Source organism: Lampetra planeri, chromosome 54 (genome assembly GCF_965212315.1).
Source record: "Lampetra planeri chromosome 54, kcLamPlan1.2.h2, whole genome shotgun sequence".
Lineage (NCBI taxonomy): Eukaryota > Metazoa > Chordata > Hyperoartia > Petromyzontiformes > Petromyzontidae > Lampetra > Lampetra planeri.
The window spans coordinates 8,133,728-8,155,599 of record NC_136160.1 but is presented as its reverse complement, the minus strand read 5'-3'; the positions used below and the strand labels follow the sequence as shown (position 1 = coordinate 8,155,599).

Below are 21,872 nucleotides of genomic sequence, written 5' to 3'. Positions count from 1 at the left end.
TGACGACTGTGAGTGAGTGAGTATGACTGAGTGAGGAGTGTGAGTGAGTGGTGTGAGTGAGTGAGGAGTGTGAGTGAGGAGTGTGAGTGAGTGAGTAGTGAGTGAGTGAGTGTGACTGAGTGAGGAGTGTGAGTGAGGAGTGTGAGTGAGTGAGGAGTGTGACTGAGTGAGGAGTGTGAGTGAGGAGTTTGAGTGAGTAAGGAGTGCGAGTGAGGAGTGTGAGTGAGTGAGGAGTGTGAGTGAGTGGTGTGAGTAAGGAGTGTGAGTGAGTGAGGAGTGTGAGTGAGTGAGGAGTGTGAGTGAGTGGTGTGAGTGAGGAGTGTGAGTGAGTGTGGAGTGTGACTGAGTGAGGAGTGTGACTGTGTGAGGAGTGTGAGTGAGTGAGCATGGTGAGTGAGGAGTGTGAGTGAGTGAGGAGTGTGACTGAGTGAGGAGTGTGAGTGAGTGAGGAGTGTGCGTGGTGTGAGTGAGGAGTGTGGAGTGTGACTGTGTGAGGAGTGTGAGTGTGTGAGCAGTTTGAGTGAGGAGTGTGAGTGAGTGAGGAGTGTGAGTGGTGTGAGTGAGTGAGGAGTGTGAGTGAGTGTGGAGTGTGACTGAGTGAGGAGTGTGACTGTGTGAGGAGTGTGAGTGTGTGAGCAGTGTGAGTGAGGAGTGTGAGTGAGTGAGGAGTGTGACTGAGTGAGGAGTGAGTGAGTGAGGAGTGTGAGTGAGTGGTGTGAGTGAGGAGTGTGAGTGAGTGAGGAGTGTGAGTGAGTGACGACTGTGAGTGAGTGAGGAGTGTGTGTGAGTGAGGAGTGTGAGTGAGTAAGGAGTGCGAGTGAGGAATGTGAGTGAGGAGTGTGAGTGGACGAGGAGTGTGAGTGAGGGGTGTGACTGAGTGAGGAGTGTGACTGAGTGAGGAGTGTGACTGAGTGAGGAGTGCGAGTGAGGAGTGTGAGTGAGTGAGGACTGTGACTGAGGAGTGTGAGTGAGTGAGGAGTGTGAAGGAGTGAGGAGTGTGAGCGAGTGAGGAGTGTGAGTGAGTGAGTGAGTGAGTGAGTGAGGAGTGTGACTGAATGAGGAGTGTGAGTGAGTGAGTGGTGTGAGTGAGTGAGGAGTGTGAGTGAGTGAGGAGTGTGAGTGAGTGAGTGAGGAGTGTGAGTGAGTGGTGTGAGTAAGGAGTGTGAGTGAGTGAGTGGTGTGAGTGAGGAGTGTGAGTGAGTGTGGAGTGTGACTGAGTGAGGAGTGTGACTGTGTGAGGAGTGTGAGTGAGTGAGCAGTGTGAGTGAGGAGTGTGAGTGAGTGAGGAGTGTGACTGAGTGAGGAGTGTGAGTGAGTGAGGAGTGTGAGTGGTGTGAGTGAGTGAGGAGTGTGAGTGAGTGTGGAGTGTGACTGATTGAGGAGTGTGACTGTGTGAGGAGTGTGAGTGTGTGAGCAGTGTGAGTGAGGAGTGTCAGTGAGTGGTGTGAGTGAGTGAGGAGTGTGAGTGAGTGAGGAGTGTGAGTGAGGAGTGTGAGTGAGTAAGGAGTGCGAGTGAGGAGTGTGAGTGAGTGAGGAGTGTGAGTGAGGAGTGTGAGTAAGCGAGGAGTGCGAGTGAGGGGTGTGACTGAGTGAGGAGTGTGACTGAGTGAGGAGTGTGAGTGAGGAGTGCGAGTGAGGAGTGTGAGTGGTGTGAGTGAGTGGTGTGAGTAAGTGACTGAGTGGTGTGAGTGTGTGAGGAGTCTTAATGAAGATTGAAATAGGGGGACTGCACTGATTGCAACAACTACTGGAGCTTCTCCCCCATCAGTGTGAGAATGGGAAAGGTCCTTGCAAGGATTATTATTCAACATCACCTTGCCAGACACGCTGTGTGGCGCCCCAATGTGGTTTCAGGCCAGGGCGGGCCTGCAAGGACGCCATTGTCTTTGTCCATCGGCTACAGCAGAGGTGTAGAGAATTTCAGAAAAACTTACATCTCTGCTTTATTGATCTGGTCAAGGCCTATGATACCATCAGTAGGCCATGGCTCTGGTTTATTCTTTGCGATTTTGGAGTCCCAGACCTCTGATCACCATCATTAAGGACCTTCATTATGGTGGCCAGTCCTGGGTAAAGATGCGTGCCCAGGAGTCAGAACCATTTTCTGCTCTCTTTGGGCTGTGACAGAGATGTCCTCTGGCCCTACACTAATTAACATATTCTTCGACCACGTTCAAGAAGCTTTCCATGGATTTTCTGGTGAAATCTCCATCCTATGAGTGGAGGGAGTTATGGAGAAAGTGGAGTCGGTCGCCCTCCAACAAAAGTGGTGGGCAGAGGAGTGATGCTCACAATAACGAGCGGAGTGCCAGTCAACTGAAGCACACACTAGGGGGCACGAGCCACAGCACCTGAGTCTGTCCCTTGACCTCCTGTCAGCGAGCCTTCGACACTTCATGTGGCCTCCTCAATGTGCACCTGGCCTGGCACAGGCACCATGGTAACATCACCGTAACTTAGTGGTGAATGCCGGGTATTGGTATATATCAGCACTGGGGAGACAAAGGCGGCCGGGCTGATGTGGTCCTGGCCACCCCTCCCCTTTCATAGGTGCTACTCACTAACAGCACTTGTCCCAGCAGCCTGGTGAAGGCTACACGGAAGGTCTTTGTCTTTGTGCCCAGGTTTACAACTCGACGCTGACGTGGAGCCAATATGGCTCCCTGTGTGGGCCGCGCGCGTGGAGAGAGACAAATATGGCGCGTGTGCAGATGCTGTGTGGCCACCTGCAGGGTCACAGGGTCACGTGGAGCGGTCGCTTCAAGGTCAGAGGGAGGGAAGAGGGGTGAGATTGTGTCTGTGTGTGAGAGTGGATGTGAGTGGGTTTGCGAGGGATTGCATATGAATGTATGTGAATGAGTGTGTGAGTGTGCGTTTGTGTGAGGGAGTGCGTGTGTGAAGTCTTCGGTGGGGAGCAGTAGTGTGGCGGTTAGCGAGCTGCGCTATGAACCCAGCGACCCGAGTTTGATTGCAGCTCACGGCCAACACTAGTGATGATTATCTGAACCGGTCCTGGGCACCCCCTAGGTCGACTTAGCCTCAAATGGGTACCTGGTGCAGTGTGTAAACATCACCACTCGTGTGCCGAGGCGGCCTTCATAGGTACTTGCTGACAGCACTTGCCCCAACAGTCTGTTCAGACTATACAGGGATCTTTATCTTTGTTTTTTTGTGAGTGTGCGGCTGTGTGATGGAGTGCTTGTGTGAAGTTTTGGGGGAGGGGAAACCCCATGGCTGAAACAACATCATCTTTGGGCAAGGTGGGGTTGACCCTGCTGGTGCTGTCATGCCTCAAATATTGAAGGAAATAGCTGCTCCCTGTGAGTGGTTGGCTGACGTGTCATCTATTGAGGAAGTGCGATAGGTGGTCCGGAGCTTGAGACCATGTAAAACGCCAGGTAGAGATGACCTCTCAAGTGAACATCATTACAGCTGTTTCATCCACAGGAAGGGGTCCGCAGGATTGGAAGCATGCACTTGTGGCCTCTTGCCAGACTAGGATAATTATTCAACATCACCTTGCCAGACATGCTGAGGAAGAGGCTTAAGGATCCCCAATATGGTTTCAGACTGTGGAGGTCCTGCACAGATGCCATTGTCTCTCTCCGTCTGCTACAGCAGAGGTGTAGGTAATTCCAACAGGTTGAAAAAAGAAGAGGCTTTACCCTTTCTGGAAATAATACAGGACGTGTGAAGATGTTCAAATGCCATATAGACACCTATTGCAAGGCATCAAGTCTGCATTAATGGAATTCTTTTGGTAAAACATGTGTAATGGTTCGATAGAGGCACACACACGCATGTGGAGGCAACACTATTTATTTAACACACAACTGTTACACACACTATACATAGTGTGGTGACCACCGTCCTAGTCTCACTAACACTCGGGTACTATTTTTCGGGTACTATTTGGCATGGCCAAGCCAGGAGGGCTTCTGCTTGGCCATGACGATGTGGGGCTTCAGTCTCCATGAGGCGTCTTCATCCCAGGCATGAACAGCCCCGCTCCCTCAGCGGTACCCGCTTATGAGCTCCCCCAGCGTGGCCGGCCGAACCCCGGCCACGCCCCCCTTCTCGAACCTTCGAGAAGGCTCCGACCCCAACCACGTGACCCCAAGGTCCCCCCTGGGCCCGTGGCCCCCACCTTGATCCGGTCACGTGTCCAGCCGGGGTCACGCAAGAGTGCCACGGCCTGCCACAACCCTTGTGGCACTCGTCAACGACCTCCGCACCGCCCGACCCAGCAGTGACGTCATCCGAACCAACCCGACATGGTAGTGACGTCATGTGTGTACAGACCCGACATGGTAGTGACATCATGTGTGTACAAACCCGACATGGTAGTGACGTCATATGTCACTACACATGCAAACAAATATGCTCTGACAATATGTGCATTGTGTTTGAAACTGTTTGGCCTACACCAGAGACAGTCTTTCTTATGGCCTTGGTCTCACCAGTGTTAGACCAGAGAATGCCAAAAGGCGAAAAACACAAAGGCAATGCAAATTTAAAAACTATATAAACTCGTTTAAAAAAGTTTTTGAAAAACAACAGTTTTATTAACAACTTCGTTTAACTCACGGTTTTGTCCGAGCCGAATCCACAGTTTAGGGACTGCGGCGTTTTTGACCTACACAAATATATAAATAATAAGTCGTCCATACAAAATGTTAATTGCTTTAAAGTAGCGAATTAATTGTTTAATTGATGCCGATTTTGATACAGGCATGCATTGTCACCAGATCTGAGTACGTGTGCAAAGTGTGGCATTGATTGGACAATGGGAAGTGGGCACAATTTGTATTATAAGATTTGACCCGGACAAACAGAGGAATAGATGGGCTGATGTGATATAGAAGGATATGGAGCTGATTGGACTTGTTGATGACTGGTACCAGTGGTGTCAAGATTGGCCTTTGTGGAGAAGGTTTGTGAAGAATGCTGCTGGGGAGTTGGAGGCAGTCACCCTCCAGCAATAACGGAGGGCAGAGGAGTGAAGCTTACAACAACGAGCGGAGCGCTGGGTGGCTAAAACGTACAAAGTTGGCACAGTGGGGAGCACAGTTGATGCATCTTGCCAGTCATCTCAATCAACCCAATGCACCTGGGTCTGTTCCATGACCTCCTGGCAGCAAGCCTTCAACACTTCACGCGGCCTCAAAGTGCACCGACCATGGTGACACCGCCATCACATAATGGCGAAGGCCAGTTTTTGGTGTTGTTGAGTGAGTTGGTGTGTGTGCGTGTATGTATATATGGGGAGCGGTAGTGTAGCAGGTTAGCGCGCTGTGCTATGAACCTGGAGACCCGGGTTCGATTCCCGCTCACGGCCAACACCAGTGACGATTATCTGAACCGGTCCTGGGCCTCCCCTAGGTCGACTCAGCCTGAAATGAGTGCGTGGTGCGGTGTGTAAACATCGCCACTGGGGAGACAAAGGCGGTCGGGCGTGGTGCTGGCCACCCACCCCCTCGTGTACCTTTCCGGCCTTCATAGGTGCTCGCTAACAGCACTTGCCCCTACAGGCTGTTAAGGCTATATGGGGAATCTTTGTCTTTGTATATATGTGGGGTCCGGCAAAACAACCCCCTACCTCCTCGTGGAACATCTTCGCCGGTGAGAAACATTTAGGCTGGCCTGCCTATGATCCATCCTGGGTTTAACCAGGCTGGATTGTGTGAGGAGCTCACAAATCCTTGAAAGATCTGGACAAAGTCCCATCAGTGAGCTCCTCCGGCAGGCAAGGCGGCATTGGCTGGGCCATGTAGCCCACATGCTCGGCCACCGCATGCCTAAACAGCTTTTGTTCGGCCGGATCGAGGGGGCGAAACGGGCGCGGCACGCGCCGGAGGAGAGATGGAGTAATGTGGTACAGGAGGATGTGGAGGGACTTGCCGATGACTGGTACCAGCGGTGTCAAGATCGGCCTCTGTGGAGAAGGCTCGTGAAGGACGCGACTGGGCAGTTGGAGGCAGTCGCCCTCCAACAACAACGGAGGGCGGAGGAGCGGCGCTCACAACAACGAGCGGAGCGCCGGGTGGCTAAAGCACAGCAAGTTGGCATAGTAGGGGGCACAGGTGGTGCATCTGCCAGTCGTCTCAGTCAGTCAACCCATGTCACCTGGGTCTGTCCCGTGACCTCCTGCCAGCGGGCGTTCGACACTTCACGTGGCCTCAAGGTGCACATAGCCTGGCACAAGCTTCGTGGTGACGTCACCGCCAGTTAGTGGCGAATGGCGGTTGTTGTTTTCATGTGGGGAGCTGTAGTGTAGCAGTTAGCATGCTGAGCTACAAGCCCGGTGACCAGCGTTCAATCCCCACTTACGGCCAACACCAGTGACGATTATCTTAACCGGTCCTGGGCCTGCCCTAGGTCGATTTAGCCACAAATGAGTACTTGGTGCAGCGTGTATAAACCATCAGCACTGGGGAGACAAAGGCGGCAGGGCGTGGTTCTGGCCACCACCCCCACACGGGCACTGCCGGCTTTCATAGGTGCCGCTACTCGCTCACAGCGCTTGCTCCTACAAACTCCGTATCCCTTCGCCCTTATCTCTACCTGTCCACCAGTACGTACGTGTGACCGAGGTCGACAACACTGCCGAGACCTCGGTGGACATGCTGCCCACCTTCCTGGGTGACTGGCTCCGATGCGTGTATGGGGAGCACTACCCGGCGTGCAACTCCACCTCCTCCACCACCGGCAACAACAACGGCAACAACAACGGCGACAACAGCGACAGCAACCTCGGAGTGATCACCACGCAGGAGCTGTGCCAACTCAAGTCGCTCACCAGACACGACTGCCACATGAAGGTCTCTGATTGCCGGGTCACAGACACTGAGAGTTCTGCCGGGAAGCGGGGTCTGTGGCCCGCTTCTGAAACCCCCCCCCCACACCTCTGCAACCCCCATTGCAGGGGGCTGTGGGGGTGCAGGGGGCTGTGAGGGGTGCAGGGGGCTGTGGGGGGTGCAGGGGGCTGTGAGGGGTGCAGGGGGCTGTGAGGGGTGCAGGGGGCTGGGGGGGGGTGCAGGAGGCTGTGGGGGGTGCAGGGGGCTGTGAGGGGTGCAGGGGGCTGGGGGGGGGTGCAGGGGGCTGTGGGGGGTGCAGGGGGCTGTGAGGGGTGCAGGGGGCTGTGGGGGGTGCAGGAGGCTGTGAGGGGTGCAGGGGGCTGTGGGGGGTGCAGGGGGCTGTGGGGGGTGCAGGGGGCTGTGAGGGGTGCAGGGGGCTGTGGGGGGTGCAGGGGGCTGTGGGGGGTGCAGGGGGCTGTGAGGGGTGCAGGGGGCTGTGAGGGGTGCAGGGGGCTGTGAGGGGTGCAGGGGGCTGTGGGGGGTGCAGGGGGCTGTGAGGGGTGCAGGGGGCTGTGAGGGGTGCAGGGGGCTGGGGGGGGGTGCAGGAGGCTGTGGGGGGTGCAGGGGGCTGGGGGGGGGTGCAGGGGGCTGTGGGGGGTGCAGGGGGCTGTGAGGGGTGCAGGGGGCTGTGGGGGGTGCAGGAGGCTGTGAGGGGTGCAGGGGGCTGTGGGGGGTGCAGGAGGCTGTGAGGGGTGCAGGGGGCTGGGGGGGGTGCAGGGGGCTGTGGGGGGTGCAGGGGGCTGTGAGGGGTGCAGGGGGTGCAGGGGGGTGCAGGGGGCTGTGGGGGGTGCAGGGGGCTGGGGGGGGGGGGTGCAGGGGGCTGGGGGGGTGCAGGGGGCTGTGGGGGGTGCAGGGGGCTGTGAGGGGTGCAGGGGGCTGTGGGGGGTGCAGGGGGCTGGGGGGGGTGCAGGGGGCTGTGGGGGGTGCAGGGGGCTGTGGGGGGTGCAGGGGGCTGTGGGGGGTGCAGGGGGCTGGGGGGGTGCAGGGGGCTGTGGGGGGTGCAGGGGGGTGCAGGGGGCTGTGGGGGGTGCAGGGGGCTGTGGGGGGTGCAGGGGGCTGTGAGGGGTGCAGGGGGCTGTGAGGGGTGCAGGGGGCTGGGGGGGGTGCAGGGGGCTGTGGGGGGTGCAGGGGGCTGTGAGGGGTGCAGGGGGCTGGGGGGGGTGCAGAGGGCTGGGGGGGTGCAGAGGGCTGTGGGGGGTGCAGGGGGCTGGGGGGGTGCAGAGGGCTGGGGGGGTGTAGGGGGCTGGGGGGGTGCAGGGGGCTGGGTGCAGGGGGCTGTGAGGGGTGCAGGGGGCTGGGGGGGGTGCAGAGGGCTGGGGGGGTGTAGGGGGCTGGGGGGGGTGCAGGGGGCTGGGTGCAGGGGGCTGGGGGGGTGCATGGGGCTGGGGGGGTGTAGGGGGCTGGGGGGGTGCAGGGGGCTGGGTGCAGGGGGCTGGGGGGGTGCAGGGGGCTGTGAGGGGTGCAGGGGGTGCAGGGGGTGCAGGGGGGTGCAGGGGGCTGTGGGGGGTGCAGGGGGCTGTGGGGGGTGCAGGGGGCTGTGGGGGGTGCACGGGGCTGTGGGGGGTGCAGGGGGGTGCAGGGGGCTGTGAGGGGTGCAGGGGGCTGTGAGGGGTGCAGGAGGTTGTGAGGGGTGCAGGGGGCTGTGGGGGGTGCAGGGGGCTGTGAGGGGTGCAGGGGGTGCAGGGGGGTGCAGGGGGCTGTGGGGGGTGCAGGAAGCTGTGAGGGGTGCAGGGGGCTGTGGGGGGTGCAGGGGGCTGTGGGGGGTGCAGGGGGCTGTGAGGGGTGCAGGGGGCTGTGGGGGGTGCAGGGGGCTGTGGGGGGTGCAGGGGGCTGTGAGGGGTGCAGGGGGCTGTGAGGGGTGCAGGGGGTTGTGAGGGGTGCAGGGGGCTGTGGGGGGTACAGGGGGCTGGGGGGTGCTGGGGGCTGTGGGGGGTGCAGGGGGCTGGGGGGTGCTAGGGGCTGTGAGGTGTGCAGGAGGCTGTGAGGGGTGTAGGGGGCTGGGGGGGTGCAGGAGGCTGTGAGGGGTGCAGGGGACTGGGGGGGTGCAGCAGGCTGTGAGGGGTGCAGGGGGCTGGGGGAGGTGCAGGAGGCTGTGAGGGGTGCAGGGGGCTGGGGGAGGTGCAGGAGGCTGTGATGGGTGCAGGGGGCTGGGGGAGTGCAGGGGGCTGGGGGGGGTGCAGGGCAATCCCCTGAGCTAGTGGTTCTCAACTGGGGATACGCGTACCCCTGGGGATACGTGGGGTGATTTATAAACGTGTGAAATTATACCATATATGAGCACCATTGGTAAATAATCACGTATGAAGCTGCCAATATAAAATAACTACGATAAAATGTTTATCCATATGTAATATGAGCCTATGTCCGGCTCACTTGGTGATCGGCTCTGCCGGTCCTGCTTTACAGCCAATGGGGGGGAAGCCTGGGAGCATGACCCTGGCGTGATCGAGAGGTGCCAGCTAGGGAGATTGGTTCTGCTGGCTTTGGCCTCAGCCAATGGGAAAATAAGTCAGGGGCGTGGGCCCGGGAGTTGATGGGGAATCTAGAAGATTCGGCACAGGCTACCAAGGATTGGCTGGAGCGTACCACGTGACCCAGGCATTAAATAAGGGGAGAGATGAACGACACGTGGTCAGACGAGGAACGAAGGAAGGAAGGGGCCACGCGCGAGCGGGGCTCCGAGTGCCACGTGGCCGTGCGTCTCGCGTGGTCTGTCTGTCCACTTTCCGTTGCCTACCAGCAGCGGGGAGTAAATGTGAACTTGAGTCAATAAAAGGACCGATTCCAAAAGTCGTCTCCAAGACAATTATTACATTGGTGTCAGAAGTTCTTCTGGGACCGTTTGGACGATCTTCAAGATGTCCAAGCACCTCATAAAGAAGAACCCACCGGACCCTCCATCGGAGGAAGTAGTGGAGACGGACGAGGACGATCTGCTGGGAGCTACGGCTCCTCTGCCTCCGGCTGCTGCTCTCCTCGACGCCGCTCATCGCCGACAGGAGGAAGAAACGACCACCTCAAGGGCGAACGAAGGATGGCGGCTGATGGCGGAGCAGATCGAGTCGCTCCGCGCGATTTTGCTGAGTCTGGTGACGGCGGTCGCATCCTCAACGGCCCTGGGACGGCCGCCAGCGGTTCAGCTTAATGCCGAGGACCAAGATCTTCGGTGGGAATCGACGTCCGCCATTGCTCCTGCCACACGGGGGGAGGCCTCCATATTGGGCGGGGCGGCTGCGACGGAGCCGTTGGACGCCATCTTGTACGAGGCTGCCACCACGCGGCCACCGGACGCCATTTTGACGGAGACGCGCAGAACGCGGGAAGCGGAAATTGAGACGCTCGAGGCGTCTGCCTGCCACCGCGGACATCGTCTTCCACAGATTAAAGAATTTATCGCCGGGGGCGATTGGGGTGCTTTCACGTGGCGCTTCGAGTCGGCCTTTAGATCCGTTCGATGGACGGAGGCGGAGGCGCTGGAAGCGCTGCCCACGCTGCTGGATGATGTCTCCCTGGCGGTCTTCCGATCCATCCCGGCGACCAAGAAGAAGACGCTTCGTGATGCTTTCACAGAGATGGCGGAGTTTTACGACCCGCCGACGGCGGCCACGAGAAAATGTATGTCACGTCGTCGAGGATCAGAGGAATCGCCTTTGGCTTACCGGGGGGTGCTGTTGGCGTTGGCCATGGCCGCCTACCCCGACTCGATGGCTGATCACCTCGATCCTCTCATTCTTTCCCGAATGCTGGAGCTGTCCCAAGAACTCAACATCTCGCTGCCGGTATGCGGCCATGAACCGCTTACATCGCGATGGGTGGCGCGCTGCTTGGACGCTAAATTCAACCTCAAGCGCTGGGATCAGATGGCGGCATGGACGAGCAAACCAGAAATAGACGGCCCACCCTTGGGGTGGTCTCCACGGCGGGTCGTCCACTGCTCCGATGACTCCGGCGACGAAGAGGTGGTGGCTGCTGTTCCGCACTGGATCCCGAGACGACGGCTGCGCGACCAGCGTGGTGACTACGCAGGTCGACCACGTGCAGGGGCCAGGACGACCGACCGCCGGCCGACGATGGCCACGTGTTTTAAGTGTGGCCGACGGGGCCATTTTGCCCGCGACTGCCGCTGCCGACCTCTGCCTTCGCCGCTTCCGCCGAGTGGACCTCCATCTCCTCCACCGGGTGCGGATCCACGACACCCTCGGGCGAGTCGGCACAAATCGGACACCCGGCAGGTCTTGTCACATCATTCATCCACTCGCACACATAGTTGCGCTTCAAATGATAAATGTTGTACATCTGTGTCATTGCCACGCTCTACTACACAATGGAAAAAATTGGCTCGTAGGGTTGTGGCCGCTGCGTCGGGCTCATCGACGGTACGGGGGTAGCATCGTTGGGATCGACGTCCGTATTTTGGTGGACACTGGCGCGTCTGCCACCATCATTTCCGATGTCATTTTTCATCTCTTGTCTATTCCCACGTCACGAATCCGCCGGGTTACTGACGCGTGCGTAGCTGCAAATGGGGGTAGCATGGGTATTTTCGGGCAAATCGATGTGCGCATTGCTATCGGTAATATTACCGCGAAAGGACCAGTATTAATTTCTCGCTCACTGGCCGTCCCATGCCTTTTAGGCACCGATTTCTTGCGCCGCATGCCACTTAAGATACTTGTCGACCAAGATTGTTTAGAAATGCCAGGAGGTCATAGGATGTCGTTCCTGCCTTCCCTGCTGGCCCGTTCGCCCCCGGGTAACGCAGTTAACGCCATGGTCGCTGCCACGGTAGAGGTTCCGTCAGGCTCGCAGATGCTTATTCCGCTGCGTTACCGAAAACCTTTTCATGCTAAGGATGGTGCGACGGGTGTGCTGTTATCCCCGTCGAATTCGGTGGCTAAATCTTTTTCCCTGGTAGCGGCTCAAACGATCGTTCGGCAGGGTCAGGCCCCGTTCATACAGGTGTTGAATGGTGGCCCGGACCGGGTCGTTGTTCCGGCTGGATCGGTATTGGCTCACGCCACTACCGATTTCACCAGCTTTGACGGTAAACCACCAACTAAAACACCCACCGATGGACCGCCACGCGATCGTTCACAGGAAAGGTGGATCGCGGATTTGTGCGGGGAAAATTTATCTTTGTCGAACACGCAAAAGACTGCTTTGCATTCATTGTTGTTACAGTATGCTGACATTTTCAGTAAAAATGATTTGGATCTCGGACATACCTCGCTTTTGTCGCACCATATTGACACCGGTGCGACGCCTACGATTTGTATGCACCCGCATCGCATAAGCCCTGCTGAAAGGGAATACGTGCGCGGCGCGGTAGACGAAATGTTGGCGGCGGATATTATTTCGCCGTCCAACAGTCCTTGGGGCGCGCCGGTGGTACTGGTTAAGAAAAAAGATGGTGGAACGAGATTTTGTGTAGATTTCCGGCAGTTGAATAAGATATCCGTGGCGGACGCATACCCCTTACCACGGATGGACGACTCATTGGACGCTTTATCAGGGGCAAATTTCTTCTCCACCCTCGATCTGTCGTCGGGCTTTTGGCAGCTTCCCCTCGATGACGCGTCGAAACCCAAAACGGTGTTCCGCACGCCACAAGGCCTCTTTGAGTTTAACCGCTTACCTATGGGCTTGAATGCGGCACCGGCGACGTTCCAACGCCTGATGGAACTGGTGCTGGCGGGATAGCAGTGGGAAACATGCCTCATATATTTGGACGATATCGTTTTCAGCCGCACGTTCGAGGAACACCTCCAACGCCTGGAGACTGTCTTTCAGAGGATGCGTTCGGCTGACCTAAAATTTAAACCAAAGAAATGCCACCTTTTGCAACGCTCCGTCCGATACTTGGGTCACATCGTCAGTTCGGACAGCGTGTCCACTGACCATCAGAAAACGAAATGTGTCCGAGAGTGGCCCACACCCACTTCGGTGGGCGACGTTCGGCGCTTTATTGGGTTTGCATCCTACTATCGCCGTTTTGTTAAGAAATTCGCGACACTGGCTAAACCACTGCATGTTCTGACGGGGAAAAATCAGAGGTTTAAATGGGGTCCGGAGGAGGAATGCTCTTTTCACTCTCTTCGGGATCACCTCGCCACGGCGCCTACGCTCGACTACCCAGACTTTTCCCAGCCGTTCATCCTTGACACGGATGCTAGCGATATCGGCATCGGGGCCGTTTTGTCGCAACGTAAAGACGGAGTCGAACGAGTGGTTGCATACGGCAGCAGGGTTCTATCCCCTGCCGAAACACGATACTGCGTGACGAGGCGGGAACTTTTGGTGATCGTACATTTTGTCCGGCAGTACCGGCCGTACCTGTATGGAAGGAAATTCCTCGTTCGCACTGATCACGCGGCTTTGCAATACTCGTTAAAATTGGACCAACCATCAGGCTAATTGGCTCGGTGGTTGGAATCGTTACAGGAATTTTCCTTCGATATCACGTACCACAAGGGTGCTCGCCATGGCAACGCGGACGCGCTCTCCAGGTTACCACCCATTCCTCCATGCGCCTGTCTGACGGGTATGCACCGCTGTGCAGCGCTGCCTACCTCGCCCTGTCCGGTTATGGGAGCGATGTCGAACGAGGACGGCCAGGATGTGCCAGTGGATACTGATGATACCCTGCGGCTGCCGCACTCGGTGTGGCTACGCGAGCAGGAGGCCGATACCTCTCTGGCTCCACTGCGGAAACTAATCGGGAAACCGGGGGCTCATCTGACGGGATGGAAATGGCAGATGTTCCGGGGCCGGGCGGGACTATTGATGTGTACCGATGGATTGTCTGACCGATCAGGCCTGGTCGTTACTACATCCCTTCGCCATGACCTGCTCCGCACTCTGCACGCTGACAAATTAATGCACCTCGGCGTGCAGAAGACTTTGGCCGCAATTCAGAAAGATTTATTTTGGCCCGGCATGACGGCAGACGTTAGCGACTTTGTCCGGTCATGCCATGATTGTGCAAAAAGGAAACCGCCTCGGCAACATTATGTGCCGCCACTACGTTCGATTGAGGTATCCCGTATCAATGAACTAGTTGCTCTGGACATCCTGGGGCCGTTCCCTCCATCGGCTAGGGGTAACAAATACCATTTGGTCGGGGTCGAATATTTTTCTCGATGGCCTATGGCCTGGCCTCTGCCTGACCAAACGGCCGCTTCCATCACTGATGCTTTCTTGAATGGTTATGTCATGGATAAAGGAGCACCCGAAAGGCTGCTCACAGATCAGGGACGTAACTTCTCCAAATTGCTCAAGGATGTTTGCGCTGCGCTGGGCACAAAGAAAATCCGCACTTTCTTCTCCACGGCAACCACCTCCTGCAGATCGGGCGGCAAGGCAACCATGCGCGGGAAGCGAAGAGGGTCCCGCGTCGCGTACGCGGTCGAAATCTCTTCCGTTTCGATAGCATTGATTGCCTTACAGTCCTTTCCCTGTTGTTACTGCGCTACAGGGGCGCCCTAATGTGTGTCTGTTATTCATGGGTGATTTATTTTTATTTTTTTCGGCGCATAGACGCCTGTTTCACCCCTTTCCTTGTTAATGCGTCTTAGACGCCCTAATAATCTACTTAATTGGATCGGCTTGTCACCCTTTTCCCAGCCGAGACGGCTGACTTTTACACCGGGGGGGGGGGGGGGGTAATGTAATATGAGCCTATGTCCGGCTCACGTGGTGATCGGCTCTGCCGGTCCTGCTTTACAGCCAATGGGGGGCAATGGGGGGGAAGCCTGGGAGCATGGCCTTGGCGTGATCGAGAGGTGCCAGCTAGGGAGATTGGTTCTGCTGGCTTTGGCCTCAGCCAATGGGAAGATAAGTCAGGGGCGTGGTCCCGGGAGTTGATGGGGAATCTAGAAGATTCGGCACAGGCTACCAAGGATTGGCTGGAGCGTACCACGTGACCCAGGCATTAAATAAGGGGAGAGATGAACGACACGTGGTCAGACGAGAAACGAAGGAAGGAAGGGGCCACGCGCAAGCGGGGCTCCGAGTGCCACGTGGCCGTGCGTGTCTCGTGGTCTGTCTGTCCACTTTCCGTTGCCTACCAGCAGTGGGGAGTAAATGTGAACTTGAGTCAATAAAAGGACCGATTCCAAAAGTCATCTCTAAGACAAGTATTACACATATGTAATGCGAGCAAGGACAGGGTTGTTGCCGGCCTCCACGCCGCTCACACGCGCCGGTGTATTGAGAGCGTGTGGGAGGGGCCACTGCTCACCTCGCTCCAATGGGAGCGGGGTGAACGGGGGGGCGGAGGCAGAGGCAGGATGGAAGGTTGAGTTGGGTCACGTGGGAGAGGGGGATATAAGAGGAGGGCCGGAAGGAGAAGGGGAAGAGAGAGTGAGAACCAAAGAGGGATCCACGCAGGAGGGTGGAAGGAGCCGTGGCGCCATTGCCACGTGGTCGAGAAGGGATAGGCGCCCACGGGAAGGCAGCGTGCTTGGGGAGCGGCCAGACAGGGGAGCGTGCGGGATCGCACGGAGAGAGAGGCAGGGGAGCATGTGGGATCGCACGGAGAGAGACACAGAAGGGAGCGTGTGCGGAGTACCCGAAGGGCGGTGTGGCCGGGCCGGGTAAGGGAGAGCACACGGAAGGGAGCCAGGTGACGGCGTGGGCGAGAGCCACAGGGGAGCATGCGCGGGGCGCACGGACGTGCGGAAGGCGAGGCCGGAACGAGGAACAGCGGGTGCGTGGAAGAACCCAATAAAGGACACGGAGAACAACGAAGTGTGAAGGAGTCCTTTATTACACATATGGTAACCTCGAACGATATAAAACACATTCCTGCGGAGGGAGCTGGTAGGAACGTTGGGTTGCTCGGTCAATGGCCAGGGTGAACGGCGGGTTGGTGTATTCTGCAAATATGCCCGACTCTGAGGGCGGGCACAAGCCGGCGTGAGTAGGTTAAACGTTGACCTTTATCAGGACACCACGGGGTGACCAGCAGAGGTCGCAATCGGGTACCCGATACCCGTACCCTACCCGATACCCAGCTACCCGTACCCGGCCGGGTTGCTAAATTAGAAGTTAAGTGTGAAATTTGAAAAAACACAGACACGAAGACCGATACACACTTAACTTTGGAAGAACGTAATCAACCAGGCTATGCGTTAATTGTGTGTTGACTGACCCTCTGTGTTGCATTGCATTACATTTCGAAATTTTTGCTAGGTTAGTTAATTTAGTGTGTCTCTCTCCCTGCCTCCTAATTTTTTCAAGCTTTCGTACCGTACCACTCATCGTGCTACTCATTGACATGCTAATTTCTCTAACCCCTCTCTCTCCGCCCCTGCCCCCCTCTCTCAAGCTGTTTACACCTTGCAACTCACCGTTTCCACTCATGGACATGCTAATTTCTCTAACCCCTCCCTCTCTCCCCGCCCCCGCCCCCCTTTCTCTATTTAAGGCCTCGACACAGAGGCGTAGTTTCTCTTTGTGCCTATGTTTGCTCTCTCTCTATGTATCTCTGTTATATCTGTCTGCTTATATGTCTGTCTATGTTTCTGGTTCTGTGTTTAATCTCTCTCTCAAATTTAGCATTCTCAGGAAGAACGTAATCAACCAGATAGGGTGTTGACTGTTATGTTATCCGACTCTCTGTTGTATTACATTACATTTCTAAGTATACTAGATTTGTGTTTCTATTTAATTTATACCTGATGATGATTGCTTGTGTTGCAATCGAAACGTCGTATGCTAGTATTTAATTTAATTTATTATTTTATCTTTATACGTGACTTTACCGAAAGAACCAAAGAATGAATCAAAACCCGTTTGCGACCTCTGGTGACCAGCCCCTCCCCACCCAGCCCCACCCCTCCCACCCCCCACCCAGCCCCACCCTCCCCACCCAGCCCCATCCCACCCAGCCCCACCCTCCCCACCCAGTCCTTCCCCACCATCCCCACCCAGCCCCTCCCTCCCCACCCAGCCCCTCCCTGCACGACGGACGGACACAATAATCCCCTGTGGGCTGGTGGAACTAGTGAGTTCCTACCAGTAATGCTTTTCTGGACTTATTGATCGTGAACAATGTGGGCTACAAGAGGAACCAGCGAGGGTGAACAAATTACGTAATTTCTTGAGGATAGATTGAAATATTGATGTTCATTATTCATAAATGTATTTCTCAGAACCATGTTGGGTCAGGCAAGGGGGTGGTACTCGGTTGAATAAAATTAAACAATGGGGGGTACTTTAGCCAACAAAAGTTGAGAACCACTGCCTTAGGCATCTCTGCATGAGACCTCACAGCAGTTGAATACAGGGAGAGTGGTGGCTTTAGCGATGTCCACTCTGCGACAGGGGGATATGATGCGCGCTCTGTCTCCCCCTCCTCCTCACCACTCTTTTCTCTACCTCTCTCTCCCACCACCCCCGGTAGAAATTTGACCGCTACAAGTTTGAGATCACGGTGGGAATGCCGATACCGCCTAAAAACGGCGCCACCACCGCCAGCAACAACAACCAGCCCAACCTGGCGGAGGAGGACCCCACCAAGGATGTGGTGCTGCGCGCCAGCGGTGAGTTCCGTGCGGCGCTGCTGCCCCTGAAGCAGGGCAGCGTAATCGAGTTCAGCACGGTGCTGGAGGGGCGGCTGGGCAGCAAGTGGCCGGCGTTCGAGCTGCGCGCCCTGCGCTGCCTCAGCTGCATACGGAGGCTGGAGCCGGCGGCTACGTCGGCGCGCCAAGAGAAGGTGGAGCGGGATTGGCGTGCCGCCCTGCGCAGCGCCCTACGGTTCGCCTTCGACTTCTTCTGCTCGCCCGTGCTCTCTGCTGCGTGACACTAAGGTCACCACCATGACTGTGGTGATGATGTCGGTGGTCGAGTGGGTTAGCGAGTGGGTTGGTGGGTGAGTGGTTGAGCGAGTCGGTGGGTGGGCGAGTGGGTGGGCAAGTGTGTTAGTGAGCGAGTTTGTGGGCAGGTGGGTGAGTAGGCGTGTGAGTGAACGGGCGGGGGGGAGGGGGTGAATGGTTGGGTGGGTGTGTGAGTGAGAGTGATTAGGTGAGTGAGCAAGTGGGTTAGTGAGTAAGTGCGTGGGTGAGTGTATGGGTGAGTGAATGGATGAGTGGGTTGTTGAATGAGTGGGCGGGGCACTGCGGTGGTGAGATATTATCTCCCTCTTGGTGTACAGGATGTCGTGGGTTGGATTCCAACCCTGACGCCTGTATTTGTGGAGTTTGCATGTTCTCCCCATTGTAGCTTGCGTTTTTCTCGGGGTCCTCCGGTTTTTCCCGCCACAATTAGAAATATGCGTTTAGAGTATTTGGCTGCAATCCATTTCCACGTAATAAACCACTTGGTTGAGCTATAATTTGTGAAAAAGAGCTAATGGCTCTAGGCTTTACTTGGTAAAATATAAATACTTTTAGTTTTAATAGTTTTAGTGTGTGGGTGAGTGCATGAGTGAGTGAGCGATGCGGTGAGTGGGTTTGTAAGTGTGTGGGTGAAAGAGTGAGTAGGTGGTTGAGTTAGTTGGTGAGTGAGTCAATATTTGGCCGTGTTTGTGAGTGTGGAGTGCCAGCCTTAATAAATTCTCACAAACAGCACTTAACCATCATGGGATCTCCTTTGCCAGTACCAAAATATACTAATAAGGTTTTTCCCCTTTTTTCTGGCAACAAAACTGACACCTTTTGAAAGGAATCATGCTTACATTAACAATACCTGCAGTCAAATGCAATATCAGAGTATTGTTTTTTGTTTGCATTTGACTGCAGGTATTGTGGTTAATGTAAGCATGATTCCTTTCAAAAGGTGTCAGTTTTGTTGCCAGAAAAAAGGGGAAAAACCTTATTAGCACTTAACCAGTCTGTAAGCCTACAAGGTTGAATGCAGATGCGAATTACATCAACCCATGGCCCGAATGATCATATTGTAGCTGCTGGTGATGTTGCAGCTCATGATGATGTTGCAAATGCTGACTTGATGTGATGCGCACAACCGCAATAAAGCTGCCCGTTGCACAATCGGCACGACCTTCAAGGATCGCTCTTACAGTCTCACCATCACCAGCAGCGTGTGGCTCTTGCCTAAGCGGAGATCATGGGCCTCTGCGCGCGCCCCACGATGCAACCACCCGGCACCTCAGCCCAGCGCCGAGATCAACGACTCCGACGGCTCCCCAGCTGAGCCGCCTCGCCAGAGACTCAAACCTCTTTCTGCATGGGGCTCCTGTCTCCCATCTGCTTCGCAGCAGGGCATGGTGGAGATGGTGGCAATGATGTTGGTGATTGTGGTGATAACAGTGGTGTTGGCGATGATTGTGGTGGTTATGGTGGTGGTAATGCTGGTGATGGTAATGATGGAGGTAGTGTGCACGTGATGGGACCGTAGGCATCCATCGTCTCAAGTTTGCCGAAGCTAAGTTCTTTAATATTTGAAGCATTTCCACATCACATTAAATTTTTTCCTGTGATAATGTGAATGTGCGTGTCTTCGTGGTTGCATCTGCCAGTCATCTCAGTCAACCCATGGCACCTGGGTCTGTTCTGCCAGCAGGCCTGAGACACTTTACGTGGCCTCAAAGTGCATCTAGCGTGGCACAAGTGCCATGATGACGTCACCGCCACTTAGTGGTGAAGGGGATTGTGAATTTTTTGTTATTAACATTATTTCATGTTTTTTTAAGTTTGTCGGTTTTAACGGGGTTTTTGGTGCGTTTTGTGACCGTTAGGATATTAATTTTAACATTCTTGTTTGTGAATTTGTATTTGCGTCAATATTTGTGTTTTGTATTTGTGTGTGCGTGTTTATGTGTGCATGTTATATTTAATAAGGGGAGCGTGAGTGTAGCAGTTAGGGCGCTGCGTTACGAACCTGACGGCTTGAGTTTGATTCCCGCTCACGGCCAACAGCATTGACGATTATCTGAATGGGCCCTGGACCTTACCCTGGCCGCCTCAAATGATTATTTCGTGTGGTGTGTAAAATATCGCCACTGGGGAGACAAAGGCGGTCGTGCGTAGTGCTGGCCACCCACCCCCATGCGTACCGTACTTCATCGGTACTCGCTAACAACATTTGCCCCAACAGTCTGTTAAGGCTATTCAGGGGATCTTTGTCTTTGTTGCATTAAATGTGGAGTACACTGTACACTAGTATTATAGTGGGATGTTAAGTGGGTATAGTGTAGTGTACAGTGTGGTGTATGTATGTTAAACTTATTTCGCACCGTGCGTAGCCAACCGTGGTAATCGGTGGTGCAGGGGAAAGACAACAAACTAAACGCAATAAGCAGTTCTAAAGAAATGAGTTTGCAGTCTAGATTTAAAAGTGCATCGCTCCTGTTGCTTCCGAATATCGGAAGGAAAGAGCGTTCCAGACGGCCGCAGAAGCCCATCTCAAAGCACTGCTGGATGCAGTGATCATCTTCGTTCGATGACTAGCTGGTTTATGCTCCTTGACGAGATCAGTAAGGTATTGTGATTCATTTGTGGCAAGCACTTTATGTGTAATGAGTACAACCTTATAATGTATTCGCAGCTCTGTGAGCACTGGATGGACGTCGTCAGACCTTGCATTTCCCGTCGCGACATGTCCAAAAACATTTTTTTACACACTGCAGCTTGGTAATGTTTTTGCCAGACATCAATACTATGCTACACGCCACCGTGTTGGCTATGTCATGACTCAACAGTGATCGAATGTGTCGTAGAGCCCTGATATGAAAATTACAGGACCAGACTCCATTTTTAATGTGATGCTCACACGACAGATGAGTAGAAAACGGATACACAATTTTATTTGCCTGAGTGCCATCCAACAAAACCACCGATTTTCATGGATTAAGCAGCGTCTTGTTTCGTTAAAACCACGTGCACCGTTATGAAATCTCGTGGAGGATCGCTCCACGAAACAAAATTGTTTCGCTGTTCGGTTCGCAAGTACGAGCGAACGTTCACAAATCGGATGGTTAAAACACAACATCTTATGGCCATTCATAAGTGTGTATGTTTGTAATTCGGATGTTGGTAAGTCGGGGAGTGCCTGTGTTTCACCTCTTGAATCTATTATCCCATCTGTGTTTCTCAGAATTTCTTGACTGATACCCAAATATTCTCCTTTCCTTCATTTGCCCCTGGACCGTTCCTCTCGTATCTCCTCCTGTCTGGCTGCTATCCAGCCTAGATGGTGTGGCACTCTCTCTATCTACATCCTTTCAAAACATCAATCATTTTACATCTGTAATAATCCTTCAAGAGACGGCTTCGGAATCGGTCCTTTTATTTCCACTCCACAGTACACTTTGCTCACTCACTCTCCGTTGCTGGCAGACAACGGAGAGAGGACAGACCACGCACTAAGTCCCCACCGCGCACGTGGCAACCCCAGCCCCCGTCCGCGCGTGACCCTGCTCTTGTCAGTTTCAGTCTGCTCTCGATCGTTCTCCTCCACTCGCTCTTAATACCTTCGTCACGTGGTTCCCCCAGCCAATCGTTCATGGACAGCTTCGACCATTCTCGATGGTTCCCTGTCAATCCCGGGACCACGCCCCTCATCCGGCTCCCCATTAGCTGGGGCCCCGAATGGCTAGGCCAATCACTCCTGATGACCTGTCGTGATGACGCATGGGCCATGGTCCCTATCTCAACCCTTATTGGCTACAAGCAGGACCGGCAAGCCAATCCCCACGTGAACCCTCTATGGCTGTTATTACACATCCTTTCATTCTCCCATCCAAACCATCTTCCCTCCTCTCTCTCCTGTTTTCTCTATCCTCAACTTTGATGTCACCTTTGACTCTTCTCTCACTTTTTCAATCCACAGCTCCACTACTACTTGCATCTGTTGCTTTCATTTATTAAACAGGAAAATCAGGGGAGGAGGGGGGAAGGCGGGGAGAGGCAAGAATACTGCACCGAAGGGGTTTTTACCTGCCACCATGAGGGGTGGACAGTCCTCTACTCGGGGCAGGAGACTGCCAAACAACAGGGCGTGGCTCTTCTTTTGAACAAAAGAATGAAGGGGGCGTGGGAGCGTGGCGGTGAGGTG

The 21,872-nt window shown here is 55.2% G+C and overlaps 1 protein-coding gene across 2 annotated transcripts in view; it reads left to right on the top strand.

The window, feature by feature from the left end:
- WFS1 (wolframin ER transmembrane glycoprotein) overlaps positions 1–18,849 on the top strand; it is a 46,104-nt gene extending 27,255 nt beyond the window's left edge. For both annotated transcript variants that reach the window (XM_078617725.1, XM_078617723.1), the window contains exons 13-15: positions 2,625–2,765; positions 6,576–6,821; positions 17,263–18,849. In XM_078617725.1, the coding sequence (XP_078473851.1) occupies positions 2,625–2,765; positions 6,576–6,821; positions 17,263–17,661 (786 nt within the window). In that variant the 3' untranslated portion in view covers positions 17,662–18,849. The remainder of the gene's footprint in view (positions 1–2,624; positions 2,766–6,575; positions 6,822–17,262) is intronic.
- The last annotated feature ends 3,023 nt before the right edge of the window (positions 18,850–21,872 follow it).